This window comes from Aspergillus neoniger (assembly GCF_003184625.1).
Source record: "Aspergillus neoniger CBS 115656 unplaced genomic scaffold BO87scaffold_6, whole genome shotgun sequence".
In the NCBI taxonomy this organism is placed as follows: Eukaryota; Fungi; Ascomycota; class Eurotiomycetes; order Eurotiales; family Aspergillaceae; genus Aspergillus; species Aspergillus neoniger.
Window position 1 is genome coordinate 381,047 of NW_020291134.1, and position 18,430 is coordinate 399,476.

Below are 18,430 nucleotides of genomic sequence, written 5' to 3' on the forward strand. Positions count from 1 at the left end.
CGTCAAGGAACCAGCACGTGTTGTGTTTTGCATTGTTTGTCTCGTACTGTTTCTCCGCTGCGAAGAATGACTCCAATAATGACCTCGCGGGTCTGAAACGGGTCGTGTGTGAGAGAGAAAAGTGTGGAAGGTCTGCTTAATTACGCCCTTTTTTATCTATATGTTGGGAACCCCGTTGCTGGTGGCAGCCACAGTGGGTGGCCCGTTATCGATAAGCTCTGCAAACCGCCTCAGGGGCGCTACAGATCACTACTATTACTAGATCCCACCAGCAGTCACCAAGCTCCATCTTGCTGGGTACATTCCCCTCAGCAGAATCACCCAGAGGAAAAGACTGAGGGAGGCCTGAATTCTAGGCACAATGGATGCTTTTCTTACGAGGGTGTGTTCGTGCTTATAGCCCCATTCTTAATGTCCTGAGTCTAATCGTGCATTAGCTCACGCAGCAGGCGATGAACTATGCCATTCGGTAAGGATCAGCTCCTCTATCTTACCTACTTTATCTGTTACAGCATTTTCTAACTCTGTAATCAGCTCAGGCATAGCTATCACTGCAAAATATGCCATCAGTCAATCGTCTCGCTTACTCAAAGTAAGTCAAGATTGGTCTGCTTCTACGGAATTTCGCAGAAGATCATAGCTGACCATATGCGTTTCAATCCCCTTAGAACGTTGATGATGGTGAGGTGAGGGAAGAGCTACTCACGCTCCAGCACCGACTGGAAAGCAAGATACAGGTCATTTCGCCCGCTATTGACATGATTGAACTCATGTAAGTGGATTCATTTATGGGCTGATTCTGACAACGCTTGAAATTTAACACATTCTAGTGCTGCCAGAGGCAATACGTCGCTAGAGTCAGCCGTATTTCTCACAAAATCTCTTCGCTGGGATATTCAGTCCCTCGGACAGCGGCTAGCAAAGACTGCTGCATCTGAAGAACTGTATCTTAGAGGGGCAAACCCCAAAAGAGACCGTTCCCAGCACAAGGCGGAAATCAAGCTTATCATCAAAGATATCAAAAGACTTCTTGTTCGTATCGAGGATGCAGTACCGCTGATGAACTTGGCTATCACGACGTCGGGTGCTAAGCTATCAACAAACCTGCCATCGAGTGTGTCTCCATCCCGACTGCTGCAAGCAAGCACCTTCCTGACTGCTGGCGATACGCAATACTCTATGTACCCGTCTCAAGCTGTCCAAATCGGCCCTACATTCACTCTGTCTATGTACATGCTCTTCTCCAGTCACCTTCGGCCGCATGATGAAGAAGGTATTCGCGAAGCAACCTGGAAGGAAGTTATGCACAAGGCGCGTTTGAAGCTCCGCAGGGTGCCTATGGACCTAGCTGCAATTCCTCAGTCCGAAACACCACACTTCAAACTTCCTGCTGAAGCAAGGATAGACGAATTTGCCTACCAGGTGTTGATCATTGAAGATTTGGATGATGGCAGAGTTCACTCGTTTGACGAAAGTGAACCGCAACCTCACGGCTACGAAGGTGTCAGCACCGCAGGACTACGCGAAATTCTTCCAATCCACGAGATTTCAAAGATCTTTTATGCAGACACCGGCAAGATTTTAAACATAAACACTGAGGGAGAGACCAACAACCCCGTTCTCCTCCTGAAGAGAGACATCAATGCCATCCCACCCCGACGGATGGTCGAACGGGACGAAAGCTTGTCCGGCATTACCCCCGAGGATCCCCAAGAGGACGACGAGGAGGAAATCGACGAGATTCAAGCCCAGCTAGACGCCCAACTCAACGAGGCAAACACCAACCCCGGACTACCTAGGTTCCATAAAAGCTCCATCCCCGAGGAATGGCGACTCCCCAAAGACCTCGACCCCGAATGGATTGCATTCGAAGTTTACAACGAAGAAGAATCATCCGACTCCGAATCCGAAGCAGAAGAGGACCGCACCTCACCATCCAGAGCAGGATCCATCGACCCCGAAAGGATGGCGAAGCTTTCTCTCCACGACAACACAACAACGCCGTCTCGCCGCAGCACCCCTTCTTCAACGCAGCGCATATCCACAGCCACCGTCTCAAACCCCCACTTTAATAACATCCGCACATCTCTATCCCTCCTGGAGACCCTCCTCCGCCTCACCTCCCTCCAACAATTCCAGCAGCAATCCCACCTATCCATCAGCGACGAGCTTCTCAACTTCTTCCTCGAGGAATCCTCAACCACAGGCGCCGGAGGCGACGAACAACACCGCCAACGGCTCCGTGCTGACGCAAGACGCAGAGTCGGCTGGGACCCGTATGACGAGAGCCCCGTCAAGCGAAGAGGCGAGGACTATCAATACGCATGGACCTCGGAGGGCACTCCGCTCAGATTCTCGCGCGAGACAAGCGAAATGCCCTACTCGCCTGGCGATAGTAGAACCAGAGGATTCCATCTACGGTCCCGAGAAAACACCCCCGAGACACCGCTACGGTACGGACGCTCCGCCTCTGTACAGTCGTCGGATTTGAAATCCCGTGGTGCTCGGCGCGGAGGGCCGTCATCGGCTGTTCTTGCTAGTGAGAGGTCGAGGGGAGGGTCTCCTCTGTCTAGGAAGTCCACGCCGGGTCCTGTTGAGGAAGGCGTGGATGCTGACGCTGATGGCCCGTCGGAAGGATAGGTGGGTTGGCCACATTATCGATATGAATATCAACATCAAGATCAAGCAAATGACGAACGTTACGACTACGATACCGATGCGATATAAAAGGCTTGTACATGAGAAAATTATGAACACTCCTTGTGAATAGACTTGCATATCAATAGATTACACGTTCTGCAATCTAGTCCCAAAACAGGAATATCTTTCAGAAACGCTCAGGCCATATATCAATAGAGAAAAAGGGGGAGGCAGGCGTATTTGGCACTGTCAGGGGAGAAAATAAAACAAGAAAGCCAAGGCAACACGCAACTGCTAATACCAAGAACGTATCGCGTAGGGGGGATGGAAAAAGTGGAATGAACGACGATACTAGAAAAGAAGAAGGAATAGAGTGGCAATCCTAACGCCTGAAGATATCAAACAAACGACACCGCAACTCCTCGCACCGCGATCAACTCATATGTAAGGGGAACAATAATCCTTTCTCTCTTTCGGACCAGCCAGTGGTCAGTCAATAATTTGGAGAATCTCTAGCAACTATACGACGCAGTCAAAATCTGTGCTTTACTCCAAGCAATCATCCCATCATTCACTCCCAGTCGTCATCACTTTCCTCATCCTTGGCCTTCTCCTTGGGGCTGGCAGGAGTGCGGCTGGTCGCACCGCTGACAAGGTCGTAGCTGGATTCGCTGTCGGGCTGGGACTGTTGGTCGTTGGACCGGCGGGGTTCCGTGGGCTTTAGGGTATCCTTCTCGGTAGCAGTGGCAGTCGGGGTGGCAGTGGTAGCCTTGGCGGTTGCGGTAGATTGCTGGACTTGAGGCGTAGAGGGAGAGTCGGTGTCGTCATCGGAATCATCGTCCCACTTGACTTCTTCCTCGTCGACGTTGACATCTATAAGGCAAGTTAGAGATAAGAGCCATGGTATATATACGGTAGAGGGGAGATGAGGAAAAAGAGAAAAGCATACCCTTGAGAAGCTCCTTCCGCTTCTGCTCCTCGGTCTCAATAACCAAACGCAAGAAGTAGTAACGACACCAGAAGACCGCGTATTCCACCTTCTCCGGGACAAGCTTCTCCATAGCGGAGCGCAGCTCCGGATACTTCTCCAAGTCGGCGGCAATAGCATCCGTCTTATTGTCCACGTTGAAAGACTGATTGAAAGTAGACCACTCCTCACTCACAGGATCTTTCGAGAAACTCTCCAAGTTCGAATGAATGACATGAAGCTGTGCCTCGAACCGCGTAGCATGAATAACCCGCTTCCCGTCTGCATCCTTACTCTCAAATAGAAGCTTGTCCGACGACGAGTCCGTAGACGGCGGCACAATGCTGACCGCATCCTTCAACTTCTGTCCGATGTTCATCCCAAAGCGCAGGATAGCTTCGTCGGCTGCTTCCTCAGCCTTCTCGATCTCTTTGAGTCGGCGGGCGGCCTCGGCCTTGAACCGCGAGAGGAACCCCTCATTATTGTTATCCGAGCTGGCAGAAGGTCCAGCCTTCTCCTTATCTCCGGTCTCATTCTTAGGCGTAGATGACGATGTATCCGTCTCCTGCTCAGTTGTAGTACTGGTGCCAGCGCCGATGATGTTATTGTTGAAAGCCGTGCTCAGGGACAACCCCCGCGTGCGCCCGACGATACTACTCTTCAGATCCGAGAACCCCTTGGCGGCTTCCTCGCTGGCGGCGGCGTATTCCTGGCGAGCGCCTTCGTAATAGCTTTCGCCTTGTTTGCGGACATTGTCCCAGAGTCCACCGATGCGTGCACCCCAGGGGCTTGCGGAGAAAGCGCGGAAGGTTTCCTGCAGTTCGGCGTTAAGGTCGACGTTGGGGCGGTCTGAGTTGGTGGCGGGTGCATCGGAGGGGTTGTTATTGTTCTTGCTGTTGTTTTCTTTCTTGGCGGGGTCGTTGGAGGAGAAGATCTCCTCCTGGATGTGGTCGTAGGCTACATCCATGACTGCGGGAGAGTTGGACAGAATCAGAGAGGGATATCAGATGAAGTTGGAGGGCATATCGTGGATTGGAATGAGGGATGCGGAGGATGTTCTGGTCAGTCAACTGGGCGGTTTCGTTCCCGGGGCTACGACGGCCCGACCGCCTACTCACTGACACCTCCCACGTGGTGAAGAACTACTACAACTAGGGACTTGAAACACTTGTGAGCGAGGGATATAATATATGATTGTTTGCTATATATGATCTAGTCTCATGGGGTATTTCGATGCCGTTTCTCATTAGTGTCGTGATATATCGGGCTGTCCCATCATGTAGAGTCTACGAGTCTGGTAAGCTGTAGGGTTCTCCAACGCTATCTTGGCTATCCATTAAGAAGGCCGGAAGTGGCACGCTTTCCATCACACTTGATGTGAGGATCTGGCTGCCAGTCAGAATTCCACGAGGACCGGAACTTTCCTCCTGATTCTTCTTGTGGAGTCGGTCTGCTGGCTGTGAAGACTCCACTTGTACCACGTCCCTTCGCGCAAGGGGCTCAGGGGGAATGAACTCCTTTGCTCGGATGCCGTTTCCTTGCCGCGCGATAGGTGAGGATTCCGGGACCATCTCCATTGGAGCCTTGGCGGCATTTTGTGCCTGGGTCTGGCTAACTGCTGGTATGCCAGGTTTGGACATTGCACGACTGTCCATTCTAGGAGATGACGGCAGGGGTGACATGGTCCGGAGGGTTTGCTGGTCATTTGAATCTTCTGGAAACAGCTCAGCCAATTTCTGGGAGCTTAACGTCGGGATTGTACCAAGGGGAAATTGGGTAGCTGGCTGCAGCCTTTGGTAATATATCGATGCTTCGGAGGTGGGGTTTGGTTCCGGAAGCGGGAGTTCTGTTTCAACGTCCAGTCCGGATAAATCCATGGGCGGAAGATCTTGGTCTTGCGAATCGTCTTTCGAGGGATCAAAGTCAAGGTCATCAGTTGCATCAGGGTCTCCTTCGACGGGCTCTGGGCTTTTGGGAGAAGCAGGAGCGTCGGGTAAATCGTCTTCAAGGTCGCCGTAGTCGCTCTCCGCATCTGTCTCGTATATTACCGTCCTCTGTGAAGGCATCGCTCCTTCTTTGGAGACTAGAAGCCCAGGACTGTTATGTAGACGAGCTGGTTTCGTGGGTGTCTCTGCTTGATCGGCCGATGTTTGATGAGGTGTACCTTCTCGACGGGAAATCGGCGAGTCTAGATTCTCGGATTCCGGCAATATATCGTTAGGAAATAGCAACATTGGCTCTGAATCTTGGTGAGGTTCTTCTTTGATACGATGCATCGCAGGTGATTCTTCCTTGATATGCCGATCGGGAATGCCGGCAGCTACATGCTTTGGGGGAGAATGAGTGGCGCCGTGGAACTGAGAAGATGTAATTATTGCAATACCAGGACTCTCGGGAGACTGGGACGAGGGTATCTCCTGTTTGAAGCGTTTCTTTGGTGTCACTGGAGCTTCGGTCGCTTCCCGATCATTCGTAGCTTCCGTTGTCAGCGTCGCACCTTCTTCATCCTTGATTTTCTGTGCCTCGCGCCCATTCGCTTTGAATTGACGATCATCCTGTTGTTGGTAACTCTCAGAATCCCGAGAGTGCATTTGCTGGCTAGCCTGACCATCGCTCTTTTTAGGAGTAATGTAAGTATAGTCCAATTTCACATCATCGTCCGGTTCGATCTTCAGATAACGTCGCACGTAGTCCATTTGAGTGAGGGTCTTATGTCCTTTCGCCTTTTCCTTGTCTTTCTTGCTGATATTACTGCCCTCGCCGCTTTTTCTGCGCTTCTGCTTGAAGTCGCCGCCACCTTGGGAGCTCCTCTTTTTCGGCTTGGGGACGGCATTCTTTGCACCTCGTTCGAACTTGACTCCACGAATGTCAGCCGGCTTCGGCTTCAAGTGCGATGGCGGTTGATAATCGGCGTCATTATCGGAATCATCATCAATTTGAATCACCTCAGGATCTGCCCGTCGCCTGCTGCGTGATTTGCTGTCGATGTAGTCGAGATCATCGTCATCGCCATCAGACCCCGTGTACTGGGACTTTGGCGTGACGAAGTCAATCTGCGTAAGTGTCGGCTGATCCGGCAGACCGGGGAAAGAGCTTCTCTTCCAGGATCTCGACGTCGATGCAGAGGACGCAGGGAGCTCTGTCCTGGCTAATGCTGCCTTGGCCGCGTTGGTCTCTGTCGCCGGACGTACTCTAGGAGGCTTGTCTGGTGTCTGAAATTGTCCCTGACTAGTCGTGGTGCCGGTTATACCCGTACTCTCACCTTGTCTCATCGCAACTCAGAATGGTCAGTGTCGTAGGTGAGTCTGCGGAGAGCCATAGGCGTTGCACGAGTCGATGGCCTCGGACGCAAGCTCGTGGCCGATTAGATCAATGCGGACCGCGTTAATGGATTGATTCCTCAGTCAGCCAATTCGCGTCACGCGTCAAGCCCGCCATCGCCTGGTCCGTGCATTCAGGCAACAAGGCAACCACATGGCTGTTGCTCATACTCCGCCATATTACTTTCTGGTTTATACTTCGCACGCGGTTTCTGACGGATTTGAAATTTCCTTCTGTTGTCGTTCAACAGGACCCGAGAAGCCCTCTATTAATACCGAAAAGATACCAACCAGCTACCATGGCCTACCCGGCCTGTACCAGCCCTAAAGCCCATGATTTTGCTGCGCTACTAGCAGAGACTGCATAGCAACCAAATCTCAGCTAAACAGAGAGCCAGAACAACAGGGGAACGAACCAGCGGAAGAGCAGGAAAAGGAACCGTGAATGCAGCTTGGCCATTTGACACATAATGGCCGACTCTCATTGGCAGACCAGCCATCCATGCTTGTTCAACTTACCCATGCTACCGATTGAGTTCAGTATTGCGTCACTACAAGGACTCGGGGGTGCACCAACCCATCCACCTATCTAGAATGATGAACTCTTCCATTCTTACAAGCACTACCAGCGGTGGCAGGATAACCTCTACTATCCTCTACTCATCAAGAATCTCAAGTTGAATTCAACCCCATTCCCTCCTCCCAGAAAGCCCGCCGAAGAGCGCACGCCTCACACACTCCGCCACCACGAGCCCCAGATCACAGGAACCATGCTCACGAGATCCTTGAAACCCAAGGGACCTCCCCGCTGGACACGTCCAGGCCTGCCATACCGGCGGTGCATGGCCCATGTCTCGAACATCTCAGATCTCCCTACAGTGCGTTGCTCAGCCCCATGCCCAGTTCACCCCTATGCCAGGATACAACAGAACTAACCCCTCCCCTATAGGAGGATACCAAACCCTTCAGTGTCCCCATAGCAGACGACAGCTTCGAAACATACAACCTTGATCCACCTCCCTACAGCCTAGAAACCACCAAAGGCCAACTTAAACAACTCTACCATGACATGTCGCTAATAAGGTCTCTCTCTCATTCCCCCTCCCCTCCCTTCCAATCAAAATCGTTCTGGACCCCCAAATTAACTTTCCCAGACGCCTGGAACTTGCAGCCGACAAGTTATACAAGGAACAAAAGGTCCGTGGCTTTTGCCACCTCTCCACAGGCCAAGAGGCCGTCGCGGTGGGGGTGGAACACGGCATCAGCCCCGAAGATAAGGTTATTACTGCGTACCGCGCCCACGGATTCACGTTGATGCGGGGTGGGAGTGTCAAATCTATCATTGGAGAGCTACTTGGTCGTCGAGACGGTATTTGTCATGGGAAGGGTGGTTCGGTGCATATGTTCACTAAGAATTTCTTTGGTGGGAATGGCATTGTGGGGTCGAATGTGCCCCTTGGGACGGGGATTGCGTTCGCGCAGCAGTATGATGATACCAAGAAGGTGACGGTGAATCTGTATGGGGATGGGGCTGCGAATCAGGGTCAGGTACATGAGGCGTATAACATGGCTAAGTTGTGGGAGTTGCCGGTTATTTTTGGTTGTGAGAGTGAGTTCGCATGATATTCTTTATTCTGATTTTGTTTTTCATGGTTGTTCTTGTGTTGTGTTGGAACACCCTGGATCTCAGTTTCTAATTTCGTGCCTTGTTGCAGACAATAAATACGGAATGGGCACGTCCGTGGAGCGCGCTTCCGCCATGACCGAATACTACAAACGAGGATACTACATTCCAGGTCTCCGCATCAACGGAATGGATGTTCTGGCGGTGATAGCTGCAATGACGTACGGCAAAGACTACGTGTTGGGCGGGAACGGACCTTTGCTGTATGAATTCCAAACATACCGGTATGCGGGACACTCGGTATCTGATCCGGGGACGGCGTACCGGACCAAAGACGAGGTGCAGGCCGAGCGGGCGCATGATCCCATCACGACTTATCGAGAAAAGTTGATTGAATGGGGCGTGTTCAGCGACGATGAGGCGAAGACGATGGATAAGGAGATCCGACGCAAAGTTGACCGTGAAGCTCAAGAAGCGGAGAAGATGGCAGAACCACCCTTAACTTCGGACGTATTGTTCGAGGATGTTTATGTTCGTGGAAGCGAGCCAGCCCAGCGGCGCGGGAGAACCGTTGATGAGACATACTACCTGGGCTGATAAGGTGAAGCCACCGAAACTCTAATCTCGAGGGGGAGTTGCGCTTTCATAGTAATGAGCTCATAGGCATGTGCCTCGCATAACATAGTTCGGTATAGTTCTAGTCTAATTGAACGTCATCATGATTAGCAACGTCTCACATAGTAAATAAAGGGCATGCGGCACTTAGGGAGTTTGTAGCTAGTAGACCCTAACCAGACAACGACGAGTTATTGCTGCAGCCAGGTATCGTAACAAGCATCGTCCAAATGGCTACCTTGAAGACTCCAGAGAACTGCACTGCAGACTTCTCTCTTAGTCCAGTATGTTGTCACCTTGTGTTCTAAATTAGCTTAACGAGGGCAGAACATGGATCGGTCGATACCAAGCTCTAACACCCGTGGCTTAGATCGGCTCTCAAAGCGCATCCTTCTCGAAGCAGGTCGCGGATATCCAGCGTCTGATGCAGAACTCTGGTCTCAAGTTTCAGATGCACGCCACTGGAACTATTGTTGGTATGTTTCCCGCTCATTCAAATCCCCTTTATGCTAGATCGAATTTTGCGTCGGGATTATGAGCTCAAACTCTGCATGGAGCGCGGTGTATGACTTCCATGTAGCGTTCTGATTCGGGGATCATATGTCATCCCACGTTTGCTACTGCAAAGCTAATATATTTGGCTTAAAGAGGGATCGTGGGATCAGGTATCCCAAATTATCGGGTACGCCCATACGCTGATCCACCAGGAAGGGATCGCTAGGATTCAGACGGATATTCGCATCACGACTAGGTGGGTTTGGTCCTTGGAGTTTTACCCACTTCCCTGGCTGTTATCTCACACTAGTGTATAGGACCGACAAGGTGCAGCCTATGGAGGCCAATATAGCCTCTGTGCAGAGGGCTCTCGCGACTTGAGATGGCCGTGAGCCAAACGTTTGGGCGCTTATAGGAAGATGTGCGTCTTGTTGTGCTTTGAAAGCCTAAGTTTCGGTACAAGTCAGTAATCTAGGATGCCAAGTGAATGATGAACGTTGTTTACAGAATCTCCTCAAATCCACACCTAACTAGCACCGTACTCAATTGTTGATATGTAGCCACCCCCTCTCCCCCAATATGTTCTAGCGAGGAGATACGTAAAGGTATGTAATAAACTGGACGACTCTGTCCCAGAAACCTTGTATGTATCCTAGGATCCCTGTTATGGTCCGAGAGCCCAACTGATCATAGACCAGGATGCCGCTCCTGTGGGATCCACGGAGGAGGAAAGTGAACGAGACGCAAGAGGGGAGGAGGCTAATTAACCTGTGACAGCGTCTCCTGCTGTGTGTCCTTGCCCATCACCGTTTTGGCCCACTGCACTATAGTGAGAGGTGCATCTCATCGTCGTGCTCCGGTGAGAACGATCAAGTTCGGGCGTGCGTATCTAGATGCAGACCGCGTATTAGCGGCATTCGCTAGATCTATTTTAGAGCGTACCGGCCACAGGCAGGTGTCCTATCATCGGGATGATGGCGGGGTAAATTGAGTCTGGATTCATTCACATGGTCGAAGTGAGCCTTTTTCTTGCGTTAGTATCATCTAACCCGAGGTTCCCCGAACATCAGAGCAAGATTCCTGCGGTAATTGGCAGGAAAACCAAATGCAACTAGCTGGGAGCTCCTGCATCCCGGTGGATACGGGAGGAGGGGAATTTGTTGCCTGGCAAAGTGGGAGGCATGCAGCCACGCATATCGACTTCACAAGATGGGTGTTGTTGGTCAGCCACAACTCTCTGGGAGGCGTTGAGAACAGAGAGGATGAAAGAGGGCCCAGCCACGATAGATCTTGGGGAAGGGACAGACAGATCTCGTTGGCAGAGAGAGATGAATAGATAGCCGTCCCAGGGCCATGGACGAAGAAAGCCAGGGAAAAGGCACGGTTGCCAGGACGGGGCTTAGCCTGGACGAGCGCATCAAATGAAGGATGAGTTTGGGGGTGGAGAAGTTCATCTGGCGGATCCTTCCATGGCTGGAAAAGAGGTGGAAATTGGGAATTGGGAATTGGGGATTGGGAAAATGGGGACAAATTATTGACTTGCTGGCCAGTCATGCCTCTTGCCTGTTCGGGACTCGCTGCGATTCGACGCCTGGGCGACGCTGGAGTTCAATCTGTTGCTTACTTAGTGCCGTCTCTCGTCCTCCAACCAGTCCACCCAGTATAATGGAGCCACCCATTGCCCTGATGCTACTATCCCCAGGAGGATATGAACTTTGTATATATGCAGAATAGAGAAAGGTTGATGGCATTGAGTCCAAGGGCTCGAAGATCCAAGCCTGAAAAAAATAGTATTGCATTATAAAAATGAAACATGGTGAGAGTTTTGAGCTGGCCCTTTTCGATTGTAGGGGACCAAATCAAAAGTACGCAGCAGGAAGAATTTACCATGATGACAGAACGCTGTCAAGAAGGAAGGGTTTTACCATCCAGGTAGAGACTTCTCTTACACTGGTCTTCATATTCCTGGGGGAGGCAAGATCTGCAGCGTAAGCGTTCAATTTCTTAGAGATGCCCGGGCATGAATGGCTGCTGGGGATAGTAATCCGGGACGCCCGAAACCAAACTCTCCGGTCCAAAAAGGTCTCTCCTTCCCCCCCAAAGTCTTACCTTTGGCCTCTGCAACGATGACACGACCACGGCCTTGGGTCCTGTCTGTCATGCGCGAGACAGCTGGCTAATGCACCCGATCATGTCCCAAGAAAAGCAATTTGGACTCTAGACACTAGAAAGCAAGCCGATGATTCGTTTATCGTTTGGTATTGACGGCCCATAGTGCTAGTAATGAGTAGTACTATCCAGGGAGCATGGCACGAGCTGAGCTGGCCCGAAACAGATCGTCCGCCAGGCCAGCACACCATCCCATCCCCTCTTACCGTCCACACGGACTCGAGATGAAGAAATTCCGCTAAGCTGGCTCTTACTATTCCGGCCTATACGTGCCAGAATTAATCATGCAAGCTGTCTGCAATGTAACATCATTGCTTTTTGCTTTAGGCAAAGGCACATGTAGTCAACTGGAACCAAATCCCCACAACGATGTGTTAGCACCAACATGCAGCTTGTACCTAGGACATGCCTTGCCGGTCTTGGACCGCAGTACTACGGAGTATTGGGGACTGTAAAACGTAGTGAGGATCTCTGCTCATGCGTGCAGAGACCTGATTTGAGGACGGCAGAAATCTCTTTAACGCTGCAGTGATAGAAAAGGAGGGCCATTCCATGGAAGCTGGTTGGTTAGTTCATCAATGCACCCAGCACGAAACGGTATTTGCGGTGCTCATCAATCAAGAGGGTAGTAGGGATGCTCCGTCTCAGGCTCAATTTGTGACTGGGTACGGGACAGAAAAATGTCCGGCCTGCTTTGAGATCCGGAGACTAGAACAAGAGACCAAGGCGTTTTCTTCTGCATGGTCGCCTTGGTGAGTCCCAGATCCAGTACGCTGGGAGCGCCGTGACATGGTTACACCCACTTATTGCCAGGCATGCAAGTAATTCCCAGCTTAGCGCGGGAATGTCGCCTCCTCGGAAACATGGTATAGCCTAGAAGAAAAGCAGCAGAATACCTTTTGGTTAAAGAGCGAGACAGTTACGGAGGCGTTGAATGAACAAGGACCCGACTGTAGCTGGGTGAAACGGAGGATCTGGTGGGAACGGGGGAGTATAATTGGGTATACATGAAGGGAAAGTATCCGCATGCGGAAGTCCGCCCTGTCGACGCCTTGTGGCGGGTGAGAGCGTCCTTGAGGGTGTCGAGGACATCAGAAACCAGTAATTATGGGGATCTAGTCTAGGAAGCTCGCAGGACTTGGCATGTCGTTCTCTTCCTCGTTCTTACCTGGCGCAGACGAGTCTTCCCCTATCAGAGCCAAGAATGCGTAAACCATGCCCACCCGAGCTACGGGGCATGCGCGCCGCAGCCCCGTTTGGGATCCCTTTTGTCTCGCGTCACTTAGGAGCTCATTGCAAAGCACACCGCGATCCTGACACTGTCGCACTCTGTGATCCTGTTGTACCTGTTGTACCTGTTGTACCTACATAGACTGTTGCTGTTGCTAAGCTTTGTTCTGGGTAACAACCCACAATAACATTTTGGATTTGTCGTCGCCATGCCATTTAAAAAATTCCTTGACTGAAGTATCATCACCACCATTTTGGGGTCCCCACCGCCGTCCATACATCGCTACAAAGACAGTAGCAGTAATGTAGGATGGATACGTGATAGTCCACTTAATTTTTTTGGTGTGCACGCTGTTACAGCAGTAATTCCATAGTCTGAAAGTTAGAGGTGCCGTAGACCTTCAGACATTTGCACCAGTCCATAATGTGAGAGACCACAAGTAAGCCGAGATCTCACCCAGTGGAATCTAGTAGTAGGACGCATACTAGCTACTAGTTGGGAGGAATTAGGGAAGGTCGTTCCAGCCTAGCTGCTATCTTGAATTTATTTTCGGCACCGGCTCGGTTGTCAAGGTCATTGGAAGGAGGGTCGGCTGCAAGGGCTAAACAAGGCCAGCGACCACGGAGACAGAGCTACTAGTAGCTGGCAGTAGTACTCAAGAAGAGCCGGACAACGCCGGGTCTTGAGCCAGAGCATCACGGTGATAGCAATTACTTACTTAGGTAGCAGATCTGACTTGGCTTGGTAAGAGAAGGGAGCCACTCCAGTGACAGGGATCGAAAAAGCCGTTGGAGTGATCAGTCTGATAGTCCACCATGGTGATTGACGGACAATCTCAGCATGCAGTAGCCCAGCCGTCACTATTCTCCTCTGAGAATTAGTGAGTGGCACTTGCTAGGCTCTTACGTCCTCTAGTGTATGGAAGTGAGACGGCCTGGTCCTGCCACTCCAGGAGATGGGGCTTTTTTATTTTTCTTTTTTCTCTAAGCAAAGTCCGCGCCTCCGCTAAAAAGCTCGACCCCCAAATGATCGGAGCAGGCTTAGTCTCACTTGGAGTCCTTCCTTTTCTTCGATGGTGGCCCCCCTCTTGCCTCCCTTTCCACCCCGCTAGGCTAAACCTCTAGGTATCTCTTTTGGACGGCCTCCATCGGCCTCTCCGATAGTCTTCCGTTTCGCTCGGCTCCATCGTCCATTCCACTGAAATCCCTGTAATGGGTCAACAGGGTTCTTAACCTAATGTATAATATACGAGGTATAACATTTGAGTAGCGCTATTCCGAAAAACTGGGACAAATCACCCAATCTCCGAGCAGCAGGGACTCAAGATGACTCGCTATCCTTTCCTGCGGGTGGGACATGCAAACCCAGACTAGCGAATGATGACTGGGGACACTTGTCTCCTGTTTGCTCGTATCAATGGGAATATGCATCATGCAGCGCGGGATCTGAAGAAGACAGATCCCTATGTGCAAGAAAATGGAAAAGGACACATCACTGCTGAGCTCAAGATTTTCCCAGCATTACGCTTCTCAGACCAGGGGAAGCGAGAGGCCATCGTGGGTGTGATGGTATGATGGGCCTCAACGACATCATTCAAGGAAAACCTAAATAAATTAAACATGGCATCGCACGATAAGTTCGGCACTGTAAGCCCTGCTCCATGTATACACGACCGAAAAACTGATATTGGCGATGGAGGGACATTCCTATGCTGGCTTCGTTTGACGTGAACCGCTTATTCGACGGGGAGGAAAGCGAAGTATTACCCTGACACCAGCGGTATTGTAAGAACAGGGCGATCATCTCATGTATGACCCGGCAAAAAATCCATCAAGGTACCAGTCAGGCACTTCTCTTACAATAGCGACTGGGTGGAGAGGTGCGTGATGGCTTGGTCTTCTAAAATTTAGCCGGCAATTGATGAGAAAAGCATTGTTTATGGTCATTTATAAGATCCCGACGGAAGGCCAGCTCTTGATACCATACACGTATCATTTCCTACCCAGATTACTCGGGAGGCAACTCATCTAAGTAGTCCTTCCGTATCCGTAAGATTGCCCAGATGAGTGTGAGCGCTGAACAGAGACTTTACAATTCATCGAATGCCAGGCACGAAGTTGGTATCTCACTTCCTACAACACCAAGTCTATGCCAATCTCGGATGGCGGAGAGGATCAAATTTCAACGTTCATTATACATATCCCAGCTTGAGCTGAGGCACCTGAAGTTATCGCAGGAATGATGAAAACGTTCAACTGCGCCGAGTCTTGATCGACTAGTACCTTCAGGTATGGCATGCAGGTAAACTTGGATGATGGGAAATCCTTTTCGACACCGAAGTGGGCGGAGTCAGTCCAACTGCAGACAATGCGCTCTCTTAGAACTGTACTACTATGCTAAGCTACCGATAGGCTAGTATGTTCTCGGGATTGTTAGGACCATTTGGCATTTACCCAATATATTTTGATTATTACCTTCGTCAGGCTAGTAGCTAAGCAGGAACCTCGCGACCAACAATGCTTCTGCGGGGCGACGATCCAGTCAGAGTCAAACCCGTGCAAGCGACCAATTTCAAATTAACAATGAGACATCTGCGACTGTCGTACGATGTTGGGGAGGGGTATTCATCCCTCCTTTGGGTACGAAAGCCGGGAATGAGTTGGGATGGAAAGTGGTGACTGCCAGTCCAAGCTTAGTAGTCTGCATCATCGTTCATACTTGTCGGTGGTTGAAGAACCGGTTTCCCTATGCGGAGTGACCATGTGACAACAATCGTTCGGGTGAGTTGCTTGATCCTGCTACTATGTAGTCAGACTTGGAGCTACTGAACACACTGGAGATTTTGCTTGCTGTAACTACACCAAACATCTACAAATATACAGTACACACCTGTGCCAATATTCCCAAAGAAGGGACATTTGACTCAACAAGAAACTTTCACCCTTCAGAGACGGGAGCTTCCCGGCATCACTGGAAGTGGAGTGTGGGCCTCATGAATTTGGAATCAAACCAAGGGGAGCAACCAGAAAGCTGTCGAGGTCGTGTGGGACAAAAGTGGAGGGGAATTCCGCCGACGAAAAGGTGGGTCAAAAGTATCCCGACAGACTGGATACTGCGGTACCTCCGTCTGCTCTTGAATGATTATCGCTTCTCTTTTTCTTCCCTTTTTTTCCTTTTTCTGTTTTTTCTCTTTTGGTTATTTCTCATCCCCAGAGCCACAAAGCTGGTGGATGAACTGAAATCCAAGGCCGAAAAAGGCCGGGAAAATGCTGAGACATGCATCCTTAACTGGCTGTCTGCCAGTTAGTCTATTTAACTTTCCTAGAGTCAAAGATATATTTCGCAGGTTTATCTTACTGTGTACTAGGATCATGCAAATGCATGCGCCGCAACACCCGTCTAAATTCAGCCCAGTCGGATATTGGGGGTCGTAGTAGTCCATGGATGCGACTTTCCGGCGGTGCGGCACCAACAACCATTGGATCCCAATTTCGGTTGAAGATCACCCAATCTGCTTCCCCTCTTGGATGATGTATCACTGTTCCATCCCGGAAGTACCGTGGAAGTCTTACTCTTGCACCTTGTTGCACGGAAATCATGCACTATCATCTTCGTCTTCTTTACAGGGGAAGAAAGGCAGCAGCTACAGCATCCTGCGAGACATGTCAGGATTCCAAATGCTTTTCTCGAAGAAAATGTCCGGACCATTCGGGCCGCCACACTGGGTATGCCGACCAACATTAAGTTATTAACCGACCTTTACCATCTCGACCATCTGGGCCCCTGATTAGCGAGCGTCTTTTAGTCCGATATGCACAGGACTATCAATTTAGTAATAGTGTTTCGCCCCCCGTCGCTGGCTGCTCCCGGCAGCCTGGGACGCCCGTGCTTTTTTTCTCACCCTTTTCCTTTTTTCTCCCTTTATTCCTGTCGCTATGGATTCTGATTAGTCCGGCAGCTACCCAGTAACCTGGCACCAATGCCCAGCGGGAGGGGCCATTATAAAAAGAAAAGCAGAAAAAGGAAGAAACAAGACGGGCCGGAGGAAAAAAAATTAGGCAGATCCTAATGACCTACTGATGAATGCGTTGTCAATCTCCCCCGGCCTGGCCGCAATAATTGAACGCTAGTGTATGTCTTCCCCTCATACTGAGAAAAAAAAAAGGCTACCTAATTTGAAACCACGGTCAACTCCGACCTGAAGGAATGGGAGACGATCCTCAAGTCGCTTCAGGTTCAGGTGATCATGGAACCCCTGCCGGGAACCCAAAGGATCGGAGGGCCATTCGTCTGCGGTAGTACCCGTTGTTTCCGAGCGGAAGCTGTAGAAGAAGAGAGAACTTTCCGAAGGGAGTCAAAATGAATTTGATTAGCTTTGTGTTGGAGACAAGAAAAATTTTTTGAGGAGGGGCTTTTTCTCGGTGACGCTCGGCAGGAAGAATGACCACCACTAACATGACCTACTTGCGTCTTCCTGCGTCCACCGTACTTCGTATCGGAAGGCAACAATGCAGAGGCAAACGGGAAATTAAGCACCTACATACATGGGCTACATGCAGCAAGCAACATGCGGGAAGCCCAGCTCTGCGGACATTGGGCCAGCCAGTAGGTAGGTGTGGACGAGGTAGGCATAGTGTCCAAGTGTTTCCCAAGTAAGTCAAAAAAGATTAGGATCAGACATTGGATGGGCTTGGGATTCCCACCACCCGAACAGAACCACCCACTCGGTTCACACGAGTAGTAGTTTGGGTGCAAAGTTGGAGTAGTCCACCTCTCTTAGTCTATTATTTTTGATTGTTTTCCCCCCTTCGCGCCCGTGGGTACCCCCCGATCCCCTAGTACCCAGTACCTTATAGCGAGTATTTATTACTATACAGTAGAAACCGCCGCCTAAGGACCGAAAAGTCTTACTGCAAGTAGATAGGGATAGTGTACTACCCTAACTGGGCTGGCCAGCTACTGTGGCCTACCAATCTATATTTTTGATTTTGCATTTAATTTTCTTTTTGGTTTTTCTGTCTTTTCTTCTCTCCATTTTTTTTTATCATTTTTTTATTATTCTTATTCTGAAATAATAGCTTTTTTTCTCCCTGTCCAATGGTGTGCAATGGCTGTCTCGCAAATAAAAAAGCCCCTTAATTATGGTAATTGTCTGGCCCAGTCAGGGCCAAGAGTTTCTGGTATCTTTTTAATTTTCTTACTTCTATTTAGCTTTGAGGAGGATTAGGTATCTTCCCTCCCCTCCCCCATCCTGCTAAAGTCAAACTTAATCCAACCTGTCGGGTTCAGGGAAGGAGATTGGGAAAAGACAGCCGACGGCCCTCTGCCACCCACTTCTAATGCTACCTACCCACAAATGTCAACCACCC

At 50.4% G+C, this 18,430-nt stretch overlaps 5 protein-coding genes across 5 annotated transcripts; 3 read left to right on the forward strand and 2 right to left on the reverse strand.

The window, feature by feature from the left end:
- The first annotated feature begins 85 nt into the window (after positions 1–85).
- BO87DRAFT_205962 (RanGTP-binding protein) lies at positions 86–2,926 on the forward strand. The gene is made up of 5 exons (XM_025618591.1): positions 86–382; positions 438–469; positions 535–592; positions 669–772; positions 831–2,926. Exons 1-5 carry the CDS (start codon positions 362–364, stop codon positions 2,638–2,640), a joined length of 2,025 nt encoding a protein of 674 aa, XP_025482846.1. The 5' UTR covers positions 86–361; the 3' UTR covers positions 2,641–2,926.
- BO87DRAFT_328245 (BSD domain-containing protein) lies at positions 2,763–4,638 on the reverse strand. Its single transcript, XM_025620211.1, has 2 exons — positions 3,590–4,638; positions 2,763–3,513 (listed from the first exon to the last, which is right to left on the reverse strand). The coding sequence occupies exons 1-2, from the start codon at positions 4,572–4,574 to the stop codon at positions 3,212–3,214; spliced, it is 1,287 nt and encodes a 428-aa protein (XP_025482847.1). The 5' UTR covers positions 4,575–4,638; the 3' UTR covers positions 2,763–3,211.
- A 161-nt stretch (positions 4,639–4,799) lies between these two features.
- On the reverse strand, positions 4,800–6,946 carry BO87DRAFT_404433 (uncharacterized protein). Its single transcript, XM_025625855.1, has one exon. It carries the CDS (start codon positions 6,877–6,879, stop codon positions 4,894–4,896), a length of 1,986 nt encoding a protein of 661 aa, XP_025482848.1. The 5' UTR covers positions 6,880–6,946; the 3' UTR covers positions 4,800–4,893.
- A 751-nt stretch (positions 6,947–7,697) lies between these two features.
- Positions 7,698–9,148, forward strand: BO87DRAFT_394355 (putative pyruvate dehydrogenase E1 component alpha subunit; the record flags this gene model as incomplete). The annotated part of the gene is made up of 4 exons (XM_025625115.1): positions 7,698–7,805; positions 7,877–8,010; positions 8,082–8,536; positions 8,643–9,148. 4 exons carry the CDS (start codon positions 7,698–7,700, stop codon positions 9,146–9,148), a joined length of 1,203 nt encoding a protein of 400 aa, XP_025482849.1.
- Positions 9,149–9,382: 234 nt separating this feature from the next.
- On the forward strand, positions 9,383–10,042 carry BO87DRAFT_413473 (thiamine-binding protein; the record flags this gene model as incomplete). Its single annotated transcript, XM_025626572.1, has 4 exons — positions 9,383–9,450; positions 9,537–9,642; positions 9,815–9,917; positions 9,979–10,042. Exons 1-4 carry the CDS (start codon positions 9,397–9,399, stop codon positions 10,040–10,042), a joined length of 327 nt encoding a protein of 108 aa, XP_025482850.1. The 5' UTR covers positions 9,383–9,396.
- Between the last annotated feature and the right edge of the window lie 8,388 nt (positions 10,043–18,430).

Coding starts and splice junctions, on each gene's coding strand:
- BO87DRAFT_205962 (XM_025618591.1), top strand. CDS start 362: ATGGATGCTTTTCTTACGAGG. Junction 383..437: donor TGGATGCTTTTCTTACGAGG/GTGTGTTCGTGC, acceptor ATCGTGCATTAG/CTCACGCAGCAGGCGATGAA. Junction 593..668: donor AATCGTCTCGCTTACTCAAA/GTAAGTCAAGAT, acceptor CAATCCCCTTAG/AACGTTGATGATGGTGAGGT.
- BO87DRAFT_328245 (XM_025620211.1), bottom strand. CDS start 4,574: ATGGATGTAGCCTACGACCACATCCAGGAGGAGATCTTCTCCTCCAAC. Junction 3,514..3,589: donor GCGGAAGGAGCTTCTCAAGG/GTATGCTTTTCT, acceptor CTTGCCTTATAG/ATGTCAACGTCGACGAGGAA.
- BO87DRAFT_404433 (XM_025625855.1), bottom strand. CDS start 6,879: ATGAGACAAGGTGAGAGTACGGGTATAACCGGCACCACGACTAGTCAG.